At 37.3% G+C, this 12,305-nt stretch overlaps 1 protein-coding gene across 2 annotated transcripts in view; it reads right to left on the reverse strand.

The window, feature by feature from the left end:
• Positions 1 to 12,305, reverse strand: part of LOC110047789 (eukaryotic translation initiation factor 3 subunit D-like) — a 91,770-nt gene that overhangs the window by 60,854 nt on the left and 18,611 nt on the right. For both annotated transcript variants that reach the window (XM_020753532.2, XM_089289678.1), the window contains 2 exons: positions 11,697 to 11,836; positions 9,540 to 9,683 (listed from right to left, as the gene is read on the reverse strand). In XM_020753532.2, the coding sequence (XP_020609191.2) occupies positions 9,540 to 9,683; positions 11,697 to 11,836 (284 nt within the window). The remainder of the gene's footprint in view (positions 1 to 9,539; positions 9,684 to 11,696; positions 11,837 to 12,305) is intronic.

Raw genomic sequence — 12,305 nt, forward strand, 5'->3', positions numbered from 1 at the left:
CCCTAAAAATACAGGTAAAACAATTCTGTGTTTCCTGCAGATTGTTTCAAGATGTCTTTTTCACTGTTCGTCAAGGCAATACCCTTTGTATCTGAAGAACCTATACGTTTGCGAATATCCGGTTATGCAATATGACACTATTTGTTTTGCAAAATTGTCATGTAACATGTGCTAACTAAATTTGGTTCGAATGGCTCTAAATAGATAAATTTCAACTGATAAATTTGGTCAATACTTATAAAGCAACCAAAAAACAGTATGAATGCTGGGTATTATTTTTGTGATCCTAACACCACTGGCTGTTTTATCATCTCTCTTCCTCTCCCTGCAGATTCTGCATATGACATTGTATAAATGAACAGTAAAAACTCTAAATAAGACGTCCTGAAGCAATCCGCAGCAAACACAGAGTTGTTTTATTTTTTGGGACTGAGTTTTTGAGACAACCAGAGGATCTGAGTTTTCGAGTTTGAATTTTCGAGACATCCAGCGAGTCTGTAAGGGCCTGAGGTCTGGGTTTTCAAGCTCTGAGTTTTTGAGACACCCTGCACCCCTTTGCTTCAATCACGAATTGCTCAATGTTCATGTCACTTAGGTTATTATAAAAGCATTTGTCGAAACAAATTTGCCTATATTTGCTATCACATTCTCGCATTGGGATGATTGTGGTAACATATCCTTATATTACACGCCTGCAGGAAATCATGCATGCTTGCAAAATCACACAAGTCACGATGATATGAAGCAAATAATTATTATTTCAACTGGAATCTTCGTCCACTTTGTTGCTGTTCCTGTGAAGAATAGATAGTACAACAACTGAATCTTTATTTAGACATGACCTTTGCAGAGGTTCTCTAATGTTTAAAAGCTGTCGATAGCAACCTTGTTTGAAATGTACAGATCATAACATGGACGCATTCGTCACTTTGAATTGGGCCGGCGTCTCCAAACTGGCTTCTAATATTTCACATGGTCATGGAGCTCCAAATATCAAGTAAATCCGTGAAATTCCACAAAATTCACAAAAACATGCAAAAAAAAAATACTGCGAAATTCACTAGAAATCGTACCAAATACATTTTGTTACAACTTGAAGCTTATCTTGGCTGTTGATACTGTTAAATTGCCTTAAACTTGCAAATTTATTGTGAAACTTCGTCACTGCAACAAGTTAACAGCATCCCAAAAACTACCAGGCGTTCTTAGATTAATGTTGTAAAAACCTGGGCACTCCTTGTGGCCATGATGTAGAAAGCTTTGCCATTGGCGCATTTCTTGAGTGCATTGCTGTCAGAAGAGCAAATGATGATCTCTGTTAAAAAGGTTTTCATTTGAGTGTTGAAAAGTAATTGGTTTTGCATCAACTATGCTACACAATTGGCTTAAAAAACTCGCGCCACTTTTTCATCCAATCAGAAGTAAAACCAAAACAAATTGTAACACACTTGCCCTTGTTTTCCCGCGCTTTGCGTCAGCTACATGTAATCACTTCGAACTTTGACTGGTTCAATGATATGTCTGTGTCCTTTGTGATTCCTAGAATGATCACATTGGTTTTGGATTAATGACACTCAATTGAAAACTGCTCTATCATTTTCCAAAAAAAATGGCAAAACTGCTGTCTTTTTAAGTTAAAAATGTTCATGAAAACAGTGCAAAACCAATCGCTTTCCAACAAAATTTGCCCAGAAAATTCCCACAAAATTGGCCATTTTTTACTGACTGTTTGTCAGCAAAATTTGCTCCGAAAATTTCCATGAATTTCCCACAAAATTGGCTGTTTTTTCCATGAAATTGTCTCTGAAAATCCCATGAAATTTCACTTTTTTCCATGACCTATCAGAAGCCCCGTTTATTGCCTTGAAATCCTTGATTCTGCCTCCATGACATTATTTTAACTCAACCTCAAGGAGGCATTGCACATTAACTGGAAAAAGCTCAATTTAAATCAGCAAGTCAGTCACATTCAATTTAACACTTTCGCTTTAGGCATTGCTATCATTATGCCTTCTTCCTTTGTTATATATTTTTGCATGTTATTATGGTTAATTATACATATGCAAGCCCTAGGATTTCACATTTCATTGGTAACACGTTTTTGGTTCTGTGCCCAGTGATTGTGGGAAAAGATTATTTACAAAAAATGTTTGTGACAAAAAGTCAGGCTTGATTTGGACACAAATAAAAGAAAACAAAAATAGTATCAGAGAATAGAGAAGGAAATGAGACTAACACTATAAAGATATTCAATTATTAAACTTACACATACTTGGTGCAATGGATCTTGGCTAGTAAACTTAAAGTGCTACTGAAATGAAATTTTCATACTCTCTTTTATTAGCCCAATCTATAGTTTCAAACAGGCTTAAAATAATGGTGAACTTTATTTCTGTCAAATCCTAATGGAAACTGCTTTTTTTAGCTGCTGAAATCGACTTTTTGGAGCAAAACTGTGTCCGGGCTCTCAAACTGAGTTTAAGGACCTTGTGACATCACTGGCTGTATTCACGCAAGAAGCGTTATAGATTCTCCCTTGTTTTCACTTGATTTATTCAAGTTTATTCTTCATATTGTCGATACCTACTAGTTTTCTACCCTCTAATTTCTGTCCAGCCTTGAAAGGAAATACACATCATAAATGTTGGAGGGTGCCAAAGAGTGTAGTAAGATTCACCAAAATGAATGCTACAGATTAGAACAGCTCAGCATACTTTTTGAATATCTTGAGCACTTGATTGGAGACTTTGAAGATGAGTGAGGCAACTTTTATATCACATCCAGAAGCCTAAACACGATACATTGTCATCTGTTTTCAGCCTGGTTCTGAAATTTGGATTCTCATGTTTATCTAAGGTCTATTAACAAGGTTCAAATATATCCTTGGCAACTTTACTGCTGCATTAAAAGCGGTGAGCGCATCAGCCATCTGCACTCCACAAGCTTTGAGTCGAGTGCTTCTTTGCACACAGAGATCATCTTTTTATGAGCTAATAAGTGAGAGTTGTTGTGGTAGACAATTCAAAGAGTATCTTTAAATATTGTGATCCACAGCAGGGTTTACTTTATCGCCGCATACATATCAGTGTAAACAAACTGGGAATTTCGCTTCTCTTTTACACATATCTCCCAATTGCAACATTTCACAGCTAATGGATTACTTTGAGTTCTTCAGCGCATACTTATGTCTATGATCTTCATTTAATAGTATCCAAGTTCAAAGCAATTTGTTGAAACGTCACTAGTTTGCACTCCTTTCGAAGGTTTATTAGACAGAATTTGAACTAATTTGCATATATGACCTTTCGCCCCAGCAATGTCACACTTTCTCTCGTTTCCTGAAAACATACCTGTAGGGTCATGGCAGCTTAGTTTACCTTTATAGTTTTAAATTCGCTCCCTCATATAAAAGAAGAGGGTTTCTTAAATTGTTGCTGTTGTGATAACTTGTAGGATGTAGCAGATGCCACTGGACTATAGGTCACTGTGGCACAATCTCGTCCACAGTGAAACTCACAAAGCGTCTGCAATTTCCTTGAAGCGAAGCGACTCCAAAACTCGAAGTCTTGTTGCTGTGATTCGCGCAGCAGCATTTCCGGATAATATTTTCAAAAGCCGCTTTCTCTTGTTTTCATGTCTTTTTTACTTTATGAGTGTAGATATTGTTTAATTGAGTGCTGGCCATTTTACCAAGTGTCCCGATCATTTTGCGATTTAAATACTCGCACTCGTTTGCTTGCTTACATAAAATAGTGGTATCCTGGAAATATCCAATTAAATAGACTGAAAAGCCCCAAGATCAACTCTCCACCTCTTCATGTCTAAGGCCACTGTTATTATGTGCTTTGCAGCTCTGAGATGTCCTTAAGATGTTTTTTGGGGGGCTTCAAACAGTATCCTCTTCTCCCATAATCACTCTAAATTTTCAGTGCGGCATGAGAGTAATACAACTAGTGACGTCACTAGGCCATTTTGACCGCACCAAGATGGCTGCCAATTTTGGGCTTAACTAGCCAACCTCGAACGGCTGAAAAAGCAGTTTTCGCTTACTGTATGCCAAAAAAAAGCCTGCAGTGTTTCCAAGTAAGGTTGAAACTTTATTACTAAGCAAAAATCTCACGTATGGAAATTTTGTTTTAGTAGCACTTAAAGTGCACTTAACCCCCCAAATTTTTTTTCGCTAAAACGAATCTAGACTTTATTTGAAGCATTTGGGCGAAGAAATTTTTGAATTTGGTAAAATCCTTGATTTTCTATGCCCTTTCAAAGTCACGCCCGAAGTGTTTCACAACCGCGTTTGAGGGAGTCTGGGGCGGCGGTACCTGATGACTTCTACCCAGGAACCACACACAATAGCGCCTCAGCCAACTCTCTGTATTTGCTCGAGAAAATGGAACACAAAACTAATCGTTCCGATGTATTTTGGGACTAAAACGTCCAAGTTTTGTCTCAGAATCATTTCTTTTTCGTCACTGGAGTCAGAGTTAAGTTTCGATTCGAAAGACTCCGAAATAAACTTCGATTGAGCACGTTCGACAACTGCGAACTCACTGCTTAGAGCTTTGAGAGCAATTTGCAACATTTCAAGCGATGAAGGGGAAGACTTCTTTGCGGACGAGCTGCTTGTATATTAGGAATGGAAAGCTAGATAGGAAGTGGAGGAGCAGGCAAACAAAAAGCAGGAAAAAAAACTCAAGGACTGCTTTGGATGGAAATTTCGTCAACTAAACATAAGATTCCCACACGTGTTTATAGCCCATTTACATTTGTCCTTAGCAAGAATGTCAAGGTGTGATTGTTCTGCTAAATCCAGTTTGTGTTTTACTTTCAGTTGAATGCTTCATGTTTATAAGAGCGACGTACGTGTTGCAGTTTTTGAGGCTTGATGACCTCCAAAACATTGGCTTCGATCAATTGAAAATCGTATTGTTTGGACCTGTATTTTTGAAGCTGCGGGAAGCAAGGCGGAAGGAAACATTTCATACAATTACTGATTTCACATTGTCACATGTTTTAAGTTGTAACTCCAAATAACCAATGTAAATTGTTCTCAAAGTTTGCAGTGAAATTTGTCGGATAAGCGAAAAGGATGTGTCCCCTAAGCAGTCCACAGATAATGTTACGCGGTCATATTTTCGACGCTATTGCACAGAATCTTTGTTGCACTGCTGATTTCCAAACCTTTGAAAAACTCTGTGAGTCTAACAATTTTGTTATCATGTAATTCTTATAAAGGATTAATCTTCGACTTTCATCTAAATCGAAAGGGAAATAAGTGTTGGTCAGCGGCATACAGTTGCGATCTATTTACATATCAGTATAACGCTTCTTGATCATGATCGGATCACACAACTTTGTCTGTTGTGTTATAAATACTGTGGGATTGGAAGATATAGGTTGTCAGTAGTATTTCTACAAATTGCTGGTTAGCTTTAAGCAGAAAATTTATGAAAATAGCGTTCGAAAGTCTGCGGAACAAATTCCAGTGAGAGTTCTTCAATGGTTCTCACAGATTCAGTTCCCTTGTTTCGGTTCGACAAAATCAACCATCGTTTACGTCTTTATTGCACCATTAGCCGATCATTGTCAGTAAATTGTACAGTATATAGTATACCGATAGCACCTCTGGAAGGCGTTTCTGCGCACTTTTCGAATGTTATATTGCACCATTTTGAAGGAAATGAGAGGACGTGAGATATCCAACCTTCCTGGGTAGACGTCACAAGAGCTGCTGGACCCATTCTCCTCAAACTCGGTCGTGAAACAAAATGGCAGTGTTTTGGAGCTATTTTTGGGATTTCGTCGGGGCACAGAAAATCAAGGATTTAATGGAATCCAAAAATTTTTTCGCAGAACTATTTCAAATAACAAGTAGATTCGTTTTAGCGAAAAAAAATTTTTGGGGTTAGGTGCACTTTAAGATGGCTGAACACAGTTTTTGATACCCGTGTTTCATTCACCTTTTTCTCTAAAACCCTTGATCTCTCGGTCACCAAAAATGGCAGCAAGCAAGTTAACAACACAAACATTGGTTTTTTGATGGTTAAGCTGACGTATGTGCCGTTGTCATGGCAACACGAATAAAAATAAACAGGCCTTTAAAATCGGTTTTGTTCATTTGTAGAAAATCTGGTCACTAGATTTTCTTTATAATTTGCATATAACAAACTTGTAACGACTCTCACAAGTTAACACCATTTTGCTGGTAATTTAACTGAGAGATCTTTAATTATCCCTTGTTGAAGGTTTACTGGAATATCTAGAGTTTCCTTTGTTAAAGTTCAGTTATTTTCGATATTCCATTTACTTATTTCCTAAAGTATTTTTGTGCCAAATTTCGTGAAATTCTAATGAGTGGTTCTCCAGAAATAGGCGTATTTCCCAGAGTGCAAATTTTCATTCAATCGCAATTTTTGAGTTATTTTTTTGTAAAAAAATACCTCTTAGTCGGCGCATCGGGTATGTTATGGACGGGTCAATGGATGAGTGAGTGAGTGAGAGATGTATGTATGTCACACCAATCAGATTGGATCTACTATAAACAGCCAATCAAATTTCTTGTTGTAAAGGTAAATGGTATGTGAGAAGATTTGATCCCGATAGAGTTCAGAACGGCCATATTTATTCTTCTATAAAAGAGGAGGAAGTATTCATATATTGCGTTTACTTCGACATTTTCTGCGGGTTAGGCTGAGGATTTTAGTTAAATGAATGAGATGAGCCTTGAGGTTTGAAACAGTTCGTGAGTTAGTAGTATGCAAATGCAACGAGATGTTTTTAGTTTAATTAGTTACAAAGGTAACTTGATACTTTTGTTTTTCACAAGGAGTAAATTCAATTAGAGGTCATGAATCGTCGTGTCTAGCTTTTAGGACATGTTTTAGAGGGGACAAGACTTTAGATTTGAAACAGTTCTAACGTTTACAATAGTAAGTGCGGGTAATGATTGTTTTGTTCTTATTGCATGCAAATATAACAAGTTATTATATGGCTAGCTCCGCGAGCGGGCAAGATGAATCAAATCCTGTAGTGTGATTGGCTACCCGAGCGGGCAAGATGGAGCTATCTTGCCCACTCGGGACTACCCACTGTGTCCCGCAAGAAAAATTTCCCCGAAAGCCATATAATAAATCCTTTATTGACCAAGCTTGTTCGGTCAAGATGGCTGGATATTGGCCTCGTTCTGTTTTTGCGAGTTTATGGACCTCGACTCCGTCTCGGTTCATAAACTCGCAAAAAAAGAACTTGGCCAATATCCCACCATCTTGACCTCACACTTGGTCAATAACCCATATATATTTTTGTTTTTTAGTTACAAAGTGTAATTTGACACTCTTGCTTTTCACAAGGGAGTAAATTCAATTAGAGCGGACGAATCATCACCACTTTTTCCCACGAGATGTTTGCTATCTTTAGTAACAAATGGTAACTTAACACTTTTGTTTTTATATGGGAGTAAATTCAATTAGAGCTGACAAGTTATTGGCTATTGTTTCCAGGATATTAAACAAAAAAGAAGCTTTCGTTTCTGGACGGTTTTTATGTCTCTGCAGTAGCAGTTTAATAGTTTTATTTGATGACATTCATTTCAGTCCAATATTTTTAAAGGTAAAAAGTATGAAAACTGTTTAAATGTTCTTTGAAGACTGCGTGGCACCAAGTTAAAGCGCAATTTAATTAAATCAGTCTTTCAATGTGTCAGAGGTTTTTTTCTCTTTCTTTCTATTTTCGGTCAACTTGTGTTGTGTTATGTTGTGTAAAAAGGTAAACTTACGACTCGTACAAAATGCGAAAAAGTCTCTACATTAACTTGAGTATTTTTGAGCAAAAATTACTCTTGGGGGTTGGAAGGGTTATGTGATCGGGAAGTAAGGGAGTTATGAATGTGCGCGTGTCACACCAATCACAGTGCGGGTTGTATCAAAGAATGAATCAAATTGCCTGTTAGAAAATAAGATGGTATCTACATTAATCTGGAGATGTGTGAGAATACTGTAGTTTGTTCAGTCAAACATTTTATGGCTTACTATTTAGCTATCTTACCATGACCGATGTAACATTGCAGCCAAAAAAACTTGTCAAATTAACCAAATCATTACTGTACCATAAATGCTTCTATCTCCAACACTTCACACAAAAAAATAACTCTTGCATGCCTTGCATTTAACTGGGTTCTTTCGGTAACAAAGAAATAGCTGAGAATTGCTGAGTTCTTTGCATCTTTACCTTTTCTAACAGATATTTGTGATAAAAGACTACAGCCATCAATACACTGTGTTCAATTACAGAGAAAAATAGCACAGATAGTGCAGGTGTTGAGTAAATAAAATGATTGCTCTATTGACGGCATGTTTGTTTTTTGCAATCCTTGTGCGCACGCTGAATTGCATCAGCAAAAGCGCACGTGAAAACTGTGTTCGGCCACCTTAAAGTTTATACATTAGTGATGTTCTCTGTATCAGTCGTGAAATTAATACAAAAAATTAATTACCTCTTCCCAAATGTTTTTTAATTATATACACAGTCATATTTTGTACTTCTTCTTCTTTGCAGTGGATGCCATGCAAACTGATTGCTGGGATGAAAACCAACAACTGTAGCTGGCTTCCATTCATCCACAATCTTAATTCCATCCCAGATTGCCTTGCACATGAATCCATGCAATACACTTTGGGATAGTTACAAGATAGCAGACTTGTGACGTGAAATGACGTTTTAGTTTCATGTATAATCAGAGTGCTAATCAAAGGAATTAATCTACTTGTCGAGAATTAGAACAGAAAAAAAAATTAGTTAAAATGAATTGTGATCAGCAAGGCTGAAGATGTCTGTGGCAAACCTGATTTTGGTTCCATCATTTCTGAATCACAGTGAGGACACGTTACCAGATCCATCATTACCATGAAATCCCAGGACTTGTGTATGTTTCTCTAGGTTTTCTTACATTTAAACTGTTTTTTCAAACAACGTTTGCAACTGACACAAATAAGGGTCACAACAAAACAAGTTTTAAATGCCTTGACAAGCTCTGCCTGTAAATCTAAGAGCTTCAATACTAAAACCTGGCTTAATGATTATCAAACATTCCAAATATAACATTTGGAAAGAGAAAAGATTTAGTGAAAGTTGAGAAAATGATGAAGAAATGTAGGCTGAAAAACTGCCCACACCACAATGTCACTCTTCCACCATCTCAGTGCACAATCACATAATTCAGACCTGACTTGCTCAGTGTAAGTCTGAAACTGGTACTGACAGTAAAGTACAATGAAATCACAATCTCACAAAGGACCAAAGGACTGTGAAAATGTGTTTGTTGTAACAGGGACCGTTCAATATAACAGGATTCTGTTTAATATATTAAGTTTCACTGTTTAAAATAACTGGCTGGGTTACATAAATAACTTTATTATTAATAATAATGACCTTATTATGAGGCATTCATTGTAGAGCTTCCACTGCACTCACAATACCACCATTACTGATTTGCAAACCTCTATAAGATTTTCAACAACCAAAAAACAATTACGAGCACTTACAATTGGCTTCCTGTCGTGCCACTGGCCACGCCCATAATTACGTTGCATCTTCCGTGAGAATTTTTGCCTGTTCTGGTTCTTTGATAGACTTTGCATTCCTCCTGCAGGATATCGCTGGTTGCGCTGGTCTCTCTTGACATTTCTCTAAAATAACAAGGAAACGATACAAAAGTTACTGTTATGTGGGAAATACACCCAACCAAGAGCCGCATATTGCCAAAACACTTGATCTGACTAGGGATGCATTGAAATTTGAGTGAAACAAAATTACTGTTTCCCTCAGAAGCAGTATTGATCATAATGTTTTTTCACTGCATCTGTTACACGTACAGTGCAGCTCAGATATATGCGAACTACGCATACGCGTATTATACGAGCATATTTAGCGTATACGCGTATGTTGATACGCGCACATATACGCGTATATACGAGTACATATGCACGTATATATATGCGTATATGTCTCTTTGTTATGCATTCCCATAAGTTTGTTTATGTGAAGCATTGTTGGTCAAACAAAGGACATTATATTTCTGGGAATGAAAAAGGCTTCAAAGCGAAATTTGCATGTTGTTAAAATGTCCTGCTGATCAATGAAAGCTATCATATCTCGAGTTTTCGATCACTTTGCAAATTCACCGCCAAACTACCGTTTATTAACACTTGCTTGATCTTAAGCTACCAAAAATGGGAAGAAAATTGAAACAGTTGCTTGAACTCCCTATTTTAACATGTGAACTTAATGTTTTTACAAGCAAAGATCTGTGTTTCGGCACAACTGTAGGCAAGTTGTTTGCGAAATGTTTGTCTGAATTAAGCATTCTGAAGATCCTAGTCGAAAAGATGATATCTCTGGTTATATTTGACACAGATCATTCATTCAAATGGTAAAATAATCTTTCCTTGACAAAAAAAATTGTTTATCAAAGTTTCTATGGTGCGACGCTCACGTTTAGTTATTTTTTCGTCAAGGAAAAGTTCTGTGTTTCGGCACGCATCAGCAAATCGTTTGGGAAGTGTTTATTGTCTGAACCGTTCTGAAGATCTTTGTTGAAAAAATGATATCTCCCATTTTATTTGACACAAATCATTCATTCAAACGGTAAAATACTCTTTCTTTAGCCAAATAATTGTTTATCAAAGTTTCTATGGCACACTGCTCACGTTTAGTTAGTTTTTCTTCATGGAAAAGTCCTGTGTTTAGGCACGCGTCGGCAAGTCACTTGCGAGATGTTTACTGTGTGAAGCGTTCCGAAGACCTTGTCGAAAAAATGATATCTCCGGTTATATTTGATACAAACCGTTCATTCAAACGATAAAATGCTCGTTCTTTAGCCAAATAATTGTTTATCAAAGTTTCACTGGTGTGTCGCTCATGTCTAGTTATTTTTTCTTGGAGGAAAAGTTCTGTGTTTCAGCATGCATCAGCAAGTCGCTTGCGAGAATGTTTATTGTTTGAAGCATTCTGAAAACCTTGTTGAGAAAATGATATCTCCGGTTATATCTGACTCAAACCGTTCATTCAAATGGTAAAATACTCTTTCCCCGACAAAAGAATTGTTTATTGAAGTTTCTATGGTGTGCCGCTCACATTTTGTTATTTTTAATTTTCTTCAAGGAAAAGTTGTGTGTTTCGGCACACGTTTCCAAGTCGCGCGCTTGCTTGGACCAGAAGTCGACCAGAAGTCATCTAAAGCTATTACTTGGCATGCGGAACATTTCATGTGGATATCATTCCAGATTTCTTTCAGCATCGGATGCGAGCGAACCTCCTATAAGTTATATTTCCACGTCACCATCAGTGCGTGGAGATGTTTGCAATTCAGCGATCAGATGAAAATGAGCTTCAGGGAAAATTTCTCCCGGCATGCTTTGCGAGTCGTGTCCAACACCGCCTGCATTTGACTGGCACTGCAAATGTATGCATGCATAAATTTGCATGTACAAATGTGACACAAAACGGAGAAATAGAGCCCATTTTATAACTCATGCGCCATACTGCGAATGAGTAACTAGTATATAAATGTGCCTTTGCAGTCTAAAGCAGGATAATGGTATCCAGATATGGACTTTGTACCTAGATTTCATACCAGTTCATTCTCTTTTTGTGTTTCCAAATGGATCGGATGTTCAGTCTAACTGTACTGATTGACTTACCTGTCCAAATCTGTTCCTGTTCCTTTGGTAGAGAGGACGCTGAGGACGTGAAGTATCCACAAGCTGAAACGATGATTCATCCTCCTCATGGTAATATGAGAACATTTGATTTCCTGTTCCAAACTGAGACTGGTACTTATCTAAAATAACATAATTCACATTATATAGAGCAAGACGCTTATAGAGAAGCTTAAAACTATACAATGACATTTAAAAGTAAATTAATTCCCTCAAATACAGCGAAACCCCGTTAACAGGATAACCAATGGACCATGAAAATTTAATGGGGTGACCCTATCAATGGGGTACGGTCACATTTCATGACTGTCTGGTCTATTTTAAGTGACATCTTGACAGACATCACAATTGCACTTCTAAACAACTGTTCTCTAACAAGCATTTGAAATGCAGGTTTTTTTCCTTTTAATTAAACATATTCATTAATGTTTTCCCCAAAGCACCTACAATCATGGACAAAAGTCCTTGGGACACTGATTTCATTTAACGCATTGACGCCTGTGTTGGCCGTTACTGGCCATGCGAAAATCACCCCCCAAATACCTGTGCTGGCTGTAACCAGCCGTAAAAAAAGCAGATGAGGACAATTGC

The sequence above is a fragment of the Orbicella faveolata genome, unplaced genomic scaffold (assembly GCF_042242905.1).
Source record: "Orbicella faveolata isolate gen_17 unplaced genomic scaffold, um_ofav_v1 contig_2, whole genome shotgun sequence".
Classification (NCBI taxonomy): domain Eukaryota; kingdom Metazoa; phylum Cnidaria; class Anthozoa; order Scleractinia; family Merulinidae; genus Orbicella; species Orbicella faveolata.